Source organism: Rhinoraja longicauda, chromosome 29 (assembly GCF_053455715.1).
Source record: "Rhinoraja longicauda isolate Sanriku21f chromosome 29, sRhiLon1.1, whole genome shotgun sequence".
In the NCBI taxonomy this organism is placed as follows: domain Eukaryota; kingdom Metazoa; phylum Chordata; class Chondrichthyes; order Rajiformes; family Arhynchobatidae; genus Rhinoraja; species Rhinoraja longicauda.
Window position 1 is genome coordinate 11,254,449 of NC_135981.1, and position 16,335 is coordinate 11,270,783.

The 16,335-nt window shown below is 49.0% G+C and overlaps 1 protein-coding gene across 1 annotated transcript in view; it reads left to right on the forward strand.

Moving 5' to 3' along the window:
- The window catches only part of mrc2 (mannose receptor, C-type 2), a 170,518-nt gene that overhangs the window by 57,421 nt on the left and 96,762 nt on the right, over nucleotides 1–16,335 (forward strand). The window contains exons 4-7 of the mRNA XM_078424368.1: nucleotides 75–239; nucleotides 9,337–9,450; nucleotides 12,012–12,152; nucleotides 15,737–15,925. Of these exons, the coding sequence (XP_078280494.1) occupies nucleotides 75–239; nucleotides 9,337–9,450; nucleotides 12,012–12,152; nucleotides 15,737–15,925 (609 nt within the window). The remainder of the gene's footprint in view (nucleotides 1–74; nucleotides 240–9,336; nucleotides 9,451–12,011; nucleotides 12,153–15,736; nucleotides 15,926–16,335) is intronic.

Consider the following 16,335-nt stretch of genomic DNA (forward strand, 5'->3'; position numbering starts at 1 on the left):
GCCACTAATGCGTGAATTGCATAAGACTCCTCTTGGCTGCCTGCACTTTGCTAACAATCCTGCTCTGTCTACAGGTGACGACTGCGAGACCTTCTGGGACAAGGACCCACTGACCAACAGTTGCTACCAGTTCAACTTCCAGTCCACTCTGTCGTGGAGTGAGGCTCGTACCAGCTGCCAGCAACAGAACTCCGACCTCCTCAGCATCACCGAGCTTCACGAGCAGACCTACATCAACGGTACAGCAGTGAAACGCACTCACCACCTCCCTTGGTTCAAGTCCCAGCCCAGGGATTCAGGCATACAATGCAGACTCCTAGTGCAGCACAAATGGACACAAGAACACAGGGAAATAGGAGCAGGCAATTAGGCTCATCAAGCCGGCCTTTGCCATTCAGTATGATAATGGCTGATTTGTGAAAGCAACTCCTCTTCCATGCCAGTTCCACATAACCCTCAGTTCATCGATCTTTCAAATATTTATCTATCTCCACCTTAATAATATCTAATGATCCGGCCTCCACCACCCTGGGGGCAGAGAATTCCCGAGCTTCACCTCCCTCTGAGAGAAACAAATCTCAACACACCTCAGTTTTAAATGACCAACTCGTTATTTTGTAGCTATGTCTCTTGTTTGCGACACTCCCGAGAAGATAAAAAATGAGGGCCTTTCCAGCCTCTGGGTGGTGAATCTGTGGAATTCATTGTCATAGACGGCTGTGGGAGGCCACATCAACGGATATTTTTAAGGCGGAGATTGACAGATTCTTGATCAGTGTCAGAGGTTGTGGGGAGTAGGCAGGAGAATTGGGTTGGGAGGGAGAGATAGATCAGCCTTGATTGAATGGCAGAGTAGACTTGATGGACCGAATTCTGTCTTCGGCTCACATGATCTAAACATGAGGTGCAGTGACTGAGACGTTCTCTTCTTGAGAGCACCTCAGACTAGGCTGGCCTTGGCCTTCTGACCAACAAGTGGGATGTTGTTGTTTACAGTGGACTGCTTCTCCGTGCCCTTCTTGGTCAGTATTAACAATACAAGCGGTCTGGACATTTATGTAGAGGAACTTATTGCTCAGACATTGACCATTGCAACTTCTACATTGTCACAGTGCCTAAGTTTCAAGTTCAGACTCTCTTGATATCTTGTGAGATATGTATAATTGCATGTCGTTTTTTCCCCCTCTCTCTTTTACTTTCTGCAGTGCATGGAATCCATCAAAGCTGCAGGTGATGGTTAGAATTACAATTGGATTATCTAGAACAGATGAAAGCCGGAACTTAATTATATACAGCAGCTGTCAGATTCAATACAGCTTCAAAGCCAGCAAATTGTTTTTGAAGCAAAGTCACCGTTGTTGGATGAGATATGTGCTCTGTAAACCAAGCTGTAAATTCTTCCTCTTACTGCCTATCTGTTGAAATTATCACATAAACCAAGACCTTTGGACAGGAGACATCAAAATACATTGCGGGGTGGAAGGAAAAAAAGGATTACGATGTTAGAAACAACATTTCTCAGTTTCAGTTTAGTTAATTGTCATGCGTACAGAGAGAGGTACAGTGAAAAGCTTTTGTTTGCGTGCTAGCCAGTCAGCAGAAAGGCAATACTTGTTAACAATCGAGCCATTTACAGTGTATAGATACATGATAAGGGAATCACGTTTCATGCAAGGTAAAGTCCAATCAAAGATAATCCGCACGTTACCAATGAGATAGATAGTAGTTCAGGACTGCTCCATAGTTGTGGTAGGTCAACTGAGCATTTTGGAATTCTACATGCATTTGGTTTAGAGAATAGACCGTTCATCCAAGATCAATTAGTTGATGACCTTGTACCTCACAGAGATCGTCCAATGCCCTTAGCTCTTACTGTAATGTCAGCACGTGTTTTCAACACATTAGCATTTGACGGCACTGGGCCAGTACTGACTGGAGTTTAGAAGGATGAGGGGGCCCTCATTAAAACTTACTGAATAATGAAAGACCTGGGTAGAGTGGACATGGAGAGGATTTCTGCGGAGCATCTTGGACAATACCGCTCACCCCCTCCCTGCATGTCACACTGGTCAACCTGAGGAGCACCTTCAGCAACAGACTGGTTCCACCAGGATGTAGCAGAGAACACTACAGGAGATCCTTTTTTCCCTGTGGCTATCAAACTGTACAACTTTTCCCCCTTTTGTTGTGGGATAGACTGACTCCCCTCTCCCCCCCCCCCCCACTCCCCCCCAATCTTTGCACACCCCCAATCTTGGACACTCGTCACTTTGATTTTGTGTTTCATGTATCTTCTTGTAGAAACATAGAAACATAGAAAATAGGTGCAGGAGTAGGCCATTCGGCCCTTCGAGCCTGCACCGCCATTCAATATGATCATGGCTGATCATCCAACTCAGTATCCCGTACCTGCCTTCTCTCCATACCCCCTGATCCTTTAGCCACAAGGGCCACATCTAACTCCCTCTTAAATATAGCCAATGAACTGGCCTCAACTACCTTATGTGGCAGAGAATTCCACAGATTCACCACTCTCTGTGTGAAAATAAACTTTCTCATCTCGGTCCTAAAAGACTTCCCCCTTATCCTCAAACTGTGAACCCTTGTTCTGGACTTCCCCAACATCGGGAACAGTGTGTTTTTTGACTGTTGGCAGACCAATTTCCCTCCAGGGACAAATAAAGTTCTATCGTATCATGTCGATTTTCCACTAGTGGGAGAGTCTAGGACCTGAGGCCATAGCCTCAGAATAAAAACACATTCCTTTAGAAAGGAGATGAGGAGGAATTTCTTTAGTCAGAGGGTGGTGAATGTGTGGAATTCATTGCCACAGAAGGCTGTGGAGACCAAGGCTGTGGAGACCAAGTCAGTGGATATTTTTGAGGTGGAGATTGATAGTTCCTTAATTAATACGGGTATCAGAGGTTATGGGGAGAAGGCAGGAGAATGGGGTTGAGATGGAAAGATAGATCAGCCATGATTGAATGGCGGATTAGACCTGATGGGCCGAATGGTTTAATTCTGCTCCTGGAACTTATGAGCTAATTATGTAATTTGGAAATGCCGACACAAGTCACGTCTATTAGAGATATTGTGGTATCTTTTCCCACTGCTCTGCCTGCAGTATTTGTGTACATTCTTGATGGTTTCTTTTCCGAGCTGCTGGCCACGTGACTTGCTGCCACTGGGATTACAGGGAGGGGGTTAAATCGGAGTCCAGGAGGTAGCTTCTGCTAACGTTTTACCTCAACCTGAGATGGAATTTTCCCATGTTGTGAGTCACTTCCTTTGGCAGCAGGCCGAAGGCCAAGTCTGGCAGAAGTTGCAGAGACAGAGCAGAGTTTACAAACGCCTGCAGTCTGAATCCTTGCTTCATTTTAGTGTGAAACAACTGTGAATGACGGAGTGGGGGACCAGAGATATAGCCATTCATCGGCGGTCACTCGAAGCGAGTATGACTGTCCTCTCCATTGAGGACGCCTGTGTGTGTCTTTGTTTAACGTGGGGAGACTGGTGCACAGACAGCCACCACATGGTCCTTGACAGATCTGGGTCAGGATCCAGTGGCATGGAGTCCAAGACAACCGGGGACCCTTTTCTGCTGCAGCCTTCATCCGCCTTCCCAGCCGTTGTGACGCTCCACTAAAGTCAGCCATCATCCTCCGCCTGTTCCACCGTTGAGGTCTTGGTTGCATTGCCCTTTGTCAGGGACCTCCCCCTCGACCTTACCGCCATGGGTGACCCTACCAGGAGCGTGGCTCCAGACGGTGTCCACCTGAGAAGCCGTGGATTGTCACCGTGTATTCTGTTCCAAGGTTCTTCAATTACAATTACCCCATTCTAGCCATTATCAACATGTTAACATTGTGTAGAATAGCCACTAATCTGAACGCACGTCCCTAAAATTAAGCGGGTTTAGACTGGAGATAGACTCCAGCAATTTGTGTCTATCTTCAGTGTAAAACTAGCATCTGCAGTTACTTCCTACCTAAATTTAAGCATTGAGTTAACATTTTGCAATTCCCAACCGAATCGCCCCTTGGCAACCCAATCACGTCATATTCAAGAAAAGGACGATTGATTTTTAGATACTAATGCTATAAGGGAAGTCAGGTTCTGGCAGGAAAATGGATCTATTAAAAATCGGTCAACAGTCTGAAGAATGATCAAAACCCAAACAATTGGAAATGTGGCCTACGTAAACTGGGGGCCTGTACTAAAGAGATGTCATTATTTTTTTGAAATTCTCTGCCTCAGAGGACAGTGGATGCTAGGTCTGGAGTTTATTCAGAATTGAGCTCAATGGATTTTTGAACATTATAGGGATTAAAGAGTACTAGGATTGGGTGGGAAGATAGGAATGAGTTCAGCAATGAATTTTTGAATTGACGAGCAAGCCTGAGGAGATGTGCAGAATAATCCTGTTTTCAAATATTCTGTTCCAAGGTTCTTCAATTACAATGACCCCATTCTGGGAGACCTACCTTCCAAAGCAACCTCAAATCAGGTTACTAGTTTCATATTCAGATATGAGCATACTGTGGCGGATCAGGCCACTCCTCGGGTCAGCCCCCTCGTTACGTGACGGACAGGTGAAAGGGGTTAAAAGCCAGACCAAGGGAAGGCGTGGATCATCCCTTGGAGAACTACGCTGTGGGCACCAGCTCACAGCCTAATAAAGAATCTAACTAAACACTGCCTGGCGTCTTGCCTTTTCTCTGGCCTCCGCCAGGCCACTACATTGGTGACCTCGACGGACATCACACGTAGTGATGTCGAACAATGGACAACCCGGTCCTGCCGCCCTCGCGCAACCCGGTCCTGCCGCCCTCGGTCCTGCCGACCTCGAGGCCGTCGCCCTCAAACTCCCGACCCTGTGGACCGAAGAGCCTGAGGTCTGGTTTCAGCAGGCAGAGGCACAGTTTGCTGTGCGAGGGGTAACCGTCGACTTGACGAAGTACTTTTACGTCGTCGGCGCCCTTGACCAGGCGACAGCAAGGCGAGTAAAGCCCTACCTTAATGACCCCCCCGCGGATGACAAATATAAGGGCCTGAAAGAACTCCTTATCAGGAGGTTCGGCCTCAGCGACGCCGAGAGGGCAACTCGCGTTATGAGCCAGGGGGGGCTCGGGGACCGACGGCCGTCGGCCCTCCTGGAGGACATGCTCGCCCTTATGGGCAACCACCCGCCCTGTTTTTTATTCAAGCAGGCCTACCTGCGGCAGCTCCCCGTCGACCTCCGTTCTCAGCTCGCTGAGGACCCCTTCACCGACACGCAGCGGCTGGGCGAGCGCGCTGACCAAATCTGGATGTCCCGTCGGGAGGACCTGGAAGCCCTAGCCGTCTTTTCCGCGGCGTCGGAAGGCCAACAGCAAGCTGGGGCCGCCGTCGACCCCGTTTCAGGACGACCCCCGCGGCGAAATCCGGCCGCCATCGGGAACCCCGGTGCCGGCGCGTCCTTCTCGCACGGCCCGCCGACAATTCAGCCAGACGCCACCAGAGGTCGCTGGTGGTCGGCCCAAGCAGCACCACCTCCAATACCGCTGGAGACCACCGGGGGTCGGTTCCTCGTCGACACTGGAGCAGAGGTGAGCGTCCTACCTCCTTCCACCGCCGATATCCATACGGGCAAACACGGCCCCCTCCTCACCGCGGCGAACGGTAGCCCCATCAACACTTACGGGGTCTGCCAGCTCGCCCTTAACTTCGGCGACAGCTGGTTCACGTGGCAGTTCATCATTGCCGATGTTTCCCAGCCGCTGCTGGGCGCCGACTTCCTGCGGGCGCATTCCATGCTCGTGGATGTCGGGCGGCAGCGCCTGGTGCACTCCAGCACGCTGAGGCCGGTCTCCCCCAACGTCGAACACCTGTCGTCCGTGGATGCGACGTACGCGCGCATCCTGGCGGACTTCCCGGACATTGTGGAAACCCACTTCTCCTCCACTCCCAAGCACGGGGTGCAACATCACATCCCCACCACCGGGCCACCCGTGCACGCCCGAGCGCGGCGTCTCGCTCCAGACAAGCTCCGTCTAGCTCGAGAGGAGTTTCATCAGATGGAGTCAATGGGCATCGTGCGCCCTTCCGATAGCCCGTGGGCGTCACCACTCCACTTGGTCCCCAAGGCGGACGGGGGTTGGCGACCGTGCGGGGACTATCGGTGCTTAAATGACGCGACCGTTCCCGACAGGTACCCGGTTCCGCACATCCAGGACTTTAATGCCCACCTGGCCGGAGCATCCGTGTTCTCCAAGGTGGACCTTGTGCGCGGATATAATCAAATCCCGGTCCACCCCGATGACATCCCCAAGACTGCCATCATCACCCCGTTCGGCCTATTCGAGTTCCTACGGATGCCGTTCGGGTTGAAGAACGCCGCACAGGCCTTCCAACGGCTTATGGACTGTGTGTGCCGTGGCCTAGAATTCGTCTTTGTCTACTTGGACGACGTACTCGTGGCCAGCCGCTCGAAGCAGGAGCACTGCACCCACCTCCGCCAGCTGTGTAAACGCCTCAGCGAGTACGGTTTGTCCATCAACACTTCCAAGTGCCGTTTTGGGGTGACGGCCATCGATTTCCTCGGCCATCGGGTGACCCCACAAGGGGTGGTACCTCTTCCGGACAGGGTCGAAGCTGTCCGCCGTTTCCCCCGACCGACCACTGTCAAGGGCCTGCAGGAATTCGCTGGGATGGTCTCGTTCTATCACCGCTTCCTGCCGTCGGTAGCCCGAACTATGCGCCCACTCTTCCACCTCATGGCTGGTCGCCGCAAGGAGGTCGAGTGGGACGACGAAGCAGGAGCGGCCTTTGAGCAGGCTAAGGAGGCCCTGGCCAGGGCCACGATGCTCGTCCATCCTAAGGAGGATGCCCCAACCGCCCTGACCGTGGACGTTTCGGAGGTGGCGGTCGGCGCGGTGCTAGAGCAGCACATCGACGGGTGTTGGCGGCCACTCGCCTTCTTTAGCAGGCACCTCAGCGGGGCCCAACGGCATTACAGCGCGTTCGACCGGGAGCTCCTCGCCCTCTACCTCGCGGTACGCCACTTTCGGTACTTCCTAGAAGGGAGACCCTTTACCGCGTTCACAGACCACAAGCCACTCACATTTGCGTTCGCCAAGGTTTCGGATCCGTGGTCTGCGCGGCAACAGAGACAATTGGCTTATGTGTCGGAATATACCACCTCAATTCGGTTCGTGGAGGGAAAAAACAACAGGGTGGCCGACGCCCTGTCTAGACCCGCGATCCACGCCGTCCTACAAATGGCCGGGGGGATCGACTATTCCGCCCTAGCAGCCGCACAGCTGGGGGACGAGGAGATGGCCGCCTATCGTACAGCCGTGTCCGGCCTGCAGCTGGAGGACATTGTCTGTGGCCCCGGGGATACAACACTGTTGTGCGACACCTCCACTGGCCTGCCGCGACCCATCGTCCCTGTCGTCTGGCGTCGCAGGGTATTCGAGGTGCTCCACGAGCTGTCTCACCCCACCATTCGGGCGACGGTGGCCCTTGTATCCTCCCGTTTCATGTGGCACGGGCTGCGTAAGCAGGTCGCACACTGGGCACGTACCTGCATCCCGTGCCAAACTTCAAAAATCCAGCGACACGTGCGTGCGCCTCTGCAAGAGTTTCGTGTCCCTCGGCAGCGCTTCGACCACATTCATGTAGACATCGTGGGGCCGCTGCCGCCGTCCCGGGGCATGACCCACCTCTTCACTGTGGTAGATCGCTTCACGCGGTGGCCGGAGGCCATTCCGCTGGCAGACACCTCGACGGCCTCCTGCGCGCGGGCCTTGGCGGCGCACTGGATCGCCCGGTTCGGGGTGCCACTGGACATTACATCCGATCGGGGGCCACAGTTCACTTCGGAACTGTGGTCGGCCATGGCAAGACTCTTGGGTGTCAGCCTACACCACACTACGGCGTACCATCCACAGTCGAACGGGTTGGTGAAACGCTTTCACCGCCAGCTGAAAGCTGCCCTGAAGGCTCGGCTCACGGGCCCAGACTGGGTGGACGCCCTGCCGTGGGTTTTGCTGGGGATCCGCACCGCACCCAAGGAGGACTTGGCCTCCTCCTCCGCCGAGTTGGTGTACGGGGCCCCCTTGACGGTTCCCGGGGAGTTCATCCCACCAGCGCACGGTCGAGTGGAGCAGCCTTCTGACGCCCTGCAACGTCTTCGGCAGACGGTGGGCAGGCTGGCACCTGTGCCCACATCACATCATGGGACATTCCAGCCACACGTCCCTGCCGCTCTGGAGGACTGCCAGTTTGTGTTCCTGCGCAGGGACGCACACCGATCACTTCTCCAGCGGCCGTACGAGGGCCCCTTCCGGGTCCTACAACACGGCTCGGCCACATTCGTTCTGGACATGGGGGGTCGCAGAGAGACTGTTTCGATCGCACGGCTGAAGCCGGCACACGTGGACATTGATCGGCCGGTGCCGGTTGCACAGCCCCGCCCGCGCGGTCGCCCCCCGTCCAAGCTAACCCCTCCAGTGTCTGCTACGACCCCTCCACCTGTCGGTCAGTCGCCGGTCCCTGCGCCGGTCATGGTGCGCACCCGGGCTGGTCGCCTCGTGCGCCCTCCTGTCAGTTTTGTACCTCCGGTTCTTGGGGGGGGTCCTGTGGCGGATCAGGCCACTCCTCGGGTCAGCCCCCTCGTTACGTGACGGACAGGTGAAAGGGGTTAAAAGCCAGACCAAGGGAAGGCGTGGATCATCCCTTGGAGAACTACGCTGTGGGCACCAGCTCACAGCCTAATAAAGAATCTAACTAAACACTGCCTGGCGTCTTGCCTTTTCTCTGGCCTCCGCCAGGCCACTACAATACCTTGATATAAGCAAAGCTCAGTGCAAAAGTTATTTAGTTATTCTACTGGACTAATAATCTGGAGATCAAATTCCATTTTAAATATCTGGAAATGGTAAACTGGTATCCGGTTAAGTGACACAGAACTCTTAGATTGTCAGTAAAAACCTGATTAATGGTAGGACCTGCTCTATTCTGTACATGAAGCCTGCTCCTCATCAACTTGATTGATTCTTAATTTCCATTTGAAGGTCCAGTGGTTCAAAGGTAAGGTCTCCCACCATCTTCCCAAAGGCAACCAGACATGCACAATCAATGCTGGTGTTGCTGGTGACATCCAGCTCCTGGCAACAAAGAAACCAGTTGACTTCAGCCCAATGCATTGTTGATGAACTGCGCAGAAAGAACCACTTGACAGAAGAATTAATTCACTAAAAATTAGAACACATGCTCAGCCTGCAGTGATGATGTCCCAAATGAGCTGAGGCAGCAGGCATATACTGTTATGCTGTTTGTTTCCTTTTGTAGGCCTCTTGACTGGTTACAGTGCTACTCTTTGGATTGGCCTGAATGATATGGACATCGATGGTGGCTGGCAGTGGTCTGATGGGTCCCCGCTGAAGTACCTCAACTGGGAGAGTGGTAATCAGTTCAAAATAAATAAGTAATTCTTTTCTGCCTTTCCCCACAATCCCCCCCCCCCCCCCCACCAACTCATCAGGCTGGTACCTGGGTTCATTGCGTGCCTTCAGATGTTCTCTGACATTAAAGCTGCTACGTGTACACAATTTCTTCCTCAAGACCACAGTATGTTGGAAATGGCCTTAAGTAAGTTTGCCGTGCCATGTTGCATGCTCCAAAATAAAGCAGAGCAAGCCGGAAAATGTGCAGAGGGAGACAATAGCTATGGAGAGAGAAGCAGGGTTAACATTGCAGATAGTCAGCAATTCAAGTGCAGATAGCTCTGCTACATCACAATAGTGGCATTCCTCAGAAACCACACATTACAGAAAATAGCATTGTAACAAGCCGTGTAAATGGGAAATTAGGGACCAGAGAGCTCCAGACTTGCCCCTCCCCCGGATACTCAAAACCCTAAGTTCTTTTTAATAGCTATAAACTTATTTTTGGTACTGCAAGCTAAAAATACAAAATCAAGCATGTCACATTGTTTAATAGAGTACCTTTTGAACAAGTGTTAATAGAACTGATTGCCTATTAATTTCAATGGCCACCATTGTCAGAAACTGACAGACTGTGTACTTAAAAGAAAATATCTGATTACTGTGGAGAGATTACAAGGAAACAGTTTTTTAAACACCTCTTAGCCCGAGCAAAGTTCTGCAGCTACTGCCACGATATTGCCATTTAACATGCCTTGCGATCTTGTCTTAGAAATGAGTATCAAAGTCACGCAAAGAGATCAGCTGTGAATTCTCTGTCACACTTTTTCGTTAGGTCTCCCCTCGCTTTTTTTTTACTGTCTCTCATTACCTTTTGTCCTTCATCCCTTGCTTTTCTTTTTTCTTCATCCCTTTCTCTGCCACTCACTTTCCCTTCCCCCTGCCGGCTCCAGTTTTCTCCAAAGTCTGCCTGTGCTCATTTATCTTTGATGAAGTCATGAGCAGAGCCAGACACAACCTCAGCTCATTCCTCGCTTTTCAAACCAAAGTCATTGGGAAGGAGCCCAACTCCTTCAGATTTTATTCCCCACCCTGAACAAGTGATGCCTCTGTTGTTGTTTGATATTTGATTTAACCGAGTGCGGGTGAGTGTTGGAATCTAGGTGGAGTTCATGGGATTGTGTGAAGAATGGATTATTGGGAAAATGAGGGGGGGGTAAGAGGATTACACTGTGTGTTGGCACAGTCTTCCGAGGCTGAACTGCCTACTCGTAAGTCAGATGGAAATATGGAAATTTCTACACCAGTGTACCTGAATGTTTTTCAGACCACATTTTAAGCTCTGAATTCCGTCCTTACAATTTTTATTTTTCATGGTTTTCTAGTTAATTAGGAGGTCGAGTATTTGGAATGCAATATTGAATGCCTAGAGCACAAGAGACCGCAGATGCTGGAATCTGTAGCAAAGGAAGGGAGAGCTGCCGGAGCAACACAGCAGGTCAGGCAGCATCTGTGGAGGGAAATGGACAGTCGATATTTCAACTCATGACCCTTCCTCTGGACTGAAGAGAAGAGACTGTTAGTCCCTGATATAAAGATTGTAGTGGGCCAAATGTGGCACCAAGGAGATCAAGTACAACTGGAACATATTGACAGCAAAATAAAAAGACTCCCCAGTGGGTTGAGTCATATCTCACTGAGAGGAAGCAGATTGTTGGTTGTTGCAAGTCAATGATCTCGACCCCGCGATGTCACTGCAGGAGACATCCTTTTTCCTCAGGAAAAGGTCTTAGGCCCAACAATCACCAGCTATCTCATGAGTGACGGTCTTCCATCAGAAGGTCAGAAATCGGGCGGTTTGCTGATAATGCACCTTATGTTGCAATGGGAGTTTTATGAATAGTGATACTGTTTAATTTCCCAGAACGTGGGATAATGTGGGCTACAGAGTGATAAGTTTGTATAGAGTGAACAATACAAAAAATATGGATATCTCAACTTCCAAAGTGCTGCCAATGGTGGGAGTCATTTGGAGACTTTAACACAGTGGTTGAAAGATTATTCTATGGCAAGGATATGCAGCACAGCTGGCAGAGCAGCAGCTGCCATCTCTTAACCAATGATTCCCATTCAATCATGACCTCGGGCAGTGTCTATGTGGAGTTTGCATGTTCTCCTCGTGGCCGCAAGGATTTCCTCCGAGTGGATTCTTCCCACGTCCTGAAGAAGTGTAGATTGGCAGGAGGTTAATTAGTCTCTGCAAATTACCCCCTGAAGTGTGGGTGAATGGTGAAGTTGATAGAAATGTTGGAAGAAAAGGTTTCAGGGGAAAATTAATGGGAGAATGGGATTGATCTGTGAGTAAAGAAAGATCTGAAACCGAATATGATCTCCAGCACAATGCACCCTGTTTCAAATCAAAATTGGATCACATATGCCTAGAAATTGGGCACCTCGCAATCTATTTATGAGGCTTGATTTTGTGTGTGGCCACAATATAAACTTACAGGAGACCTGCTCTTGGTCTTACCCAGGCCCAGCATTAATATAAACAACTAACTCCTTCCCTTCCTTTGGTAGACCAGCCGGCAAATTCATTGGAGGAAAACTGCGGAGTTATCCGGACAGAATCTTCCGGAAGGTGGCAGAACAAAGACTGTGGCATCGCCAGGCCATACGTCTGCAAGAAGAAGCCAAAATCCACAAATACCGTGACCACAGGTAGGGAACAAACCGGTTTTTACAGCTCCCTAAATAACATAGTGCCCTGTAACATGTTGCGAAATAATTGTCTTAATCTGCTGAGGAAACAGCACAAACCAATTGTTTATCCTGTCACTTGCTGGCCGGCTGACTCCGAGTATTGAGACTACAGTGCCAATGAAGAACAAAACCGTTGGCGTACTTCCAAAGTATGCGCTGGATCTAGGTTTAGAAACCCCACTGGTGACATTAAAGGAACCATAGGTTAGATGGAGCCAGGGGTTGTACAATGGATGCCATGAGATAACATGGACAAAGATCGTCAGGGGAGCCCAAGTGCTGTTGAGGAACTGGGGATGGCATATCGGGCCATTGGAACAGACCTCCCTTTTGAGTAATGGAAACATCAAAGAAGCTTCTAATTATCCAGTGTGCCAAGAACTTCAGCCAGACTTGTGGGCAGATTGAGGAGTGGTCTCGGCCCCTGATCTGGCAGGAACTCACAGTGGATTATGCCTCATTTTAATGAAAAACAGATGATATGTTAGCAGTCGCTTGAATGAAAATAGGATGTCCTGAAGTAACCCAACATGACGGAGGAGCTGTGAGAGTGTTGGAAGGGAACTTTGGGCGGTGCTGACTGAAGTTAATTAAGTTTACTTCCTCTGTAAGTGACTGCATTACTCACTCAGACCCTGAGATCATCGTGTCCAAGGATGGTTCTTGACAAGAACCATCCTTGAGCACGATGATCTCAGGGTCTGTTGTTCCTTGCTACGTCAGATTCAATTGGGTGATGGGGGTTTGGGAGAGGAACGATCCTGATTCCAAAAACAAGGAGAGAAAGAGATCAGGGCCGTTCAAGAAATAAATCAGAAAGTAACATTTTTAAAATGTATGCCTCAAAGACTGTAAGGTTTGAAATAATTAACATTGACAAGACAGTGATTGAGAGGGTGACTGCTGGAATCTGGTGCAAAAAGAAAATTGCTGGGGGAACTCAACAGGTCAGGTAGCCTCTGTGGAAGCAGACAGATGGTGGTGTTTTGGGTCGAAAACCTCTATCAGGACAGAGAATGTGGAGGGGAGATAACCAGTATAAAGTGGTGAGAGGGAGGGGTGAGTTACGGTGATCACCACACAGCTGATGGATAGGGCCAGGTCAGGAGGGAGATAGATGGTGGGCAGATGGAGCCAATGGTGAAGAGATTCAGGGGGATAATTAAGGTATTTGAAAGGGGACGTTTTCATGAGATTTGAAAGGCAGTTAAATGGAGATGTGATGCAAGTTGGGTGGTAGATCAGCCTTGGTCTGACTGGTGGAAAAGACCCAGGGGGCCGAATGGCCTCTGTGTTTAAGGAGCTGATGGCAACCTTTGTGGATATTAGATTAGAGCAAGATTGTCTCAATGCTGGTTTCCTTAGTGCTTCTTCACAACAGTGTCTTCACTTTGAAAAAAAGCTTTAATTGGCTTCAAGGTACTTTGGCACATAATAATAATATAGTTAGTTTATTTGTCATTCCACTCCTTACAAATCATGCAACGAATGGGACAAAACAGAGTGCATCCGGGGGCCATAGTGCAATACAAATGCAAAACATATAGACAGGGGATAACAGTGCAGTACAATAGCATGCAGTACAATACAATTAGATAGTACAATACAATACATATAGGCAGGGGATTAAAGCATGTAAAAGGTAAAAGGTAAAGCATTTAATCTAGAGTTCAAAGCAAGTAAACGGTGAATTTAACATCCCGAGGCAGTGAAAGGTGCTAAATAAATGCAACTTAATGGTTATTTCCCATCGCTTAACCAAGTTTTTTCCAGATCACTTAAGATCAATAATGTCCCAAACATTATTGTCCCATGATGTTTTGGACAAAGACCCATCATTTACTTATTTGCCTCTGTACTCCACAATTTGAGATTTGTAATAGAAAAAAATCACATGTGGTTAAAGGGTGCATTGTCAGATTTTATTAAAGGCCATTTTTATACATTTAGGTTTCACCATGTAGAAATTACAACAGTGTTTATACATAGTCCCCCCATTTCAGGGCACCATAATGTTTGGGACACATGGCTTCACAGGTGTTTGTAATTGCTTGGGTGTGTTTAATTGCCTCCTTAATGCAGGTATAAGAGAGATCTCAGCACCTAGATTTTTCCTCCAGTCTTTCCATCACCTTTGGAAACTTTTAATGTTGTTTATCAACATGAGGACCAAAGTTGTGCCAATGAAAGTCAAAGAAGCCATTATGAGACTGAGAAACAAGAATAAAACTGTTAGATACATCAGTCAAACCGTAGGCTTACCAAAATCAACTGTTTGGAACATGATTAAGAAGAAAGAGAGCACTGGTGAGCTTACTAATCGCAAAGGGACTGGCAGGCCAAGGAAGACCTCCACAGCTGATGACAGAAGAATTCTCTCTATAATTAAAAAAACATCCCTAAACACCTGTCCGACAGATCAGAAACACTCTTCAGGAGTCAGGTGTGGATTTGTCAATGACCACTTCAAGACTTCATGAACAGAAATACAAAGGCTACACTGCAAGATGCAAACCACTGGTTAGCCGCAAAAATAGGATGTCTGAGTTACAGTTTGCCAAGAAGTACTTAAAAGAGCAACCACAGTTCTGGAAAAAGGTCTTGTGGACAGATGAAATGAAGATGAACATATATCAGAGTGATGGCAAGAGCAAAGTATGGAGGAGAGAAGGAACTGCCCAAGATCCAAAGCATACCACCTCATCTGTGAAACACGGTGGTGGGGGTGTTATGGCCTGGGCATGTATGGCTGCTGAAGGTATTGGCTCACTTATCTTCATTGATGGTACAACTGCTGATGGTAGTAGTATAATGAATTCTGAAGTGTGTAGACGCATCCTATCTCCTCAAGTTCAAACAAATGTCTCAAAACTCATTGGCCAACAGTCCATTCTACAGCAAAACAATGATCCCAAACATAGTGCTAAAGCAACAAAGGAGTTTTTCAAAGCTAATAAATGGTCAATTCTTGAGTGGCCAAGTCAATCACCAAATCTAAACCAAATTGAGCATGCTGAAGAGAAAACTGAAGGGGACTAGCCCCCAAAACAAGCATAAAGCTAAAGATGGCTGTAATACAGGCCTGGCAGAGCATCACCAGAGAGGTCACCCAGCAACTGGTGATGTCCATGAATCACAGACTTCAAGCAGTCATCGCATGCAAAGGAGATGTAACAAAATACTAAACATGACTACTTTCATTTACATGACATTGCTGTGTCCCAAACATAATGGTGCCCTGAAATGGGGGGGGGGGGGGGACATGTATAAACACTGCTGTAATTTCTACATGGTGAAACCAAAATGTATAAAAAAGGCCTTTATTAAAATCTGACAAAGTGCACTTTAATCACATGTGATTTTTTTCTATTACAAATCTCAAACTGTGGAGTACAGAGGCAAATAAATAAATGATGGGTCTTTGTCCCAAACGTTATGGAGGGCACTGTAAACCATGTGCATAAGTATTCAGTTTTAAGTCTGAGTTCCATTGACCACCTTTTTCTTGTCGAGGAATGAACTATGTATTTTTTTTTGTTTAGATACCTGTGCCAACCGGACAACCATGTGTGAGGCGGGCTGGTTGAAATTTCGATGCAATTGTTACCGGTTGAATAAAGAGAGGAAGAGCTGGCAGGAGTCCCAGAAGCTCTGCATGAGGTCAGAGGGCAACCTGGTCAGCATTCACCATCTGGCGGAGCTGGAATTCATCTTGACTCAGGTCAAGCTAGGTACGGGTCACACAACTCGTGTAGAAGGCAGGGGTGCTGGGAGGAGGGGTGCATCCTTCCAGGAAAGAGTGACCCAAGCAGGGGTGCAGTGGTACCGGAGTAACCCAAGCAGGGGTGCAGTGCCACCGGACGGAGCTCACCGGAGCGCCACTCCGGCATCTCTTTTTTTTAAAAATCCAAATAAACAGCGGAGAATTTTAACAGCAGCCGCTCCGGCAACAGTGACCTAAAAAATTAGCACTGCAACACTGAAGCCAACCAGTGCCTTCCACTTGGGCAACACAAGGAGTTTTGCTGTGGGGAAGTCAGCCTTGAAGTTAGTCTCGCTACACTGTCAGTGTCCTTCTGATGCAACAGGATGCATCATCCTGTCTTATAAGTCTTCTAGAAAGTTACAAAATTCTTAAGGG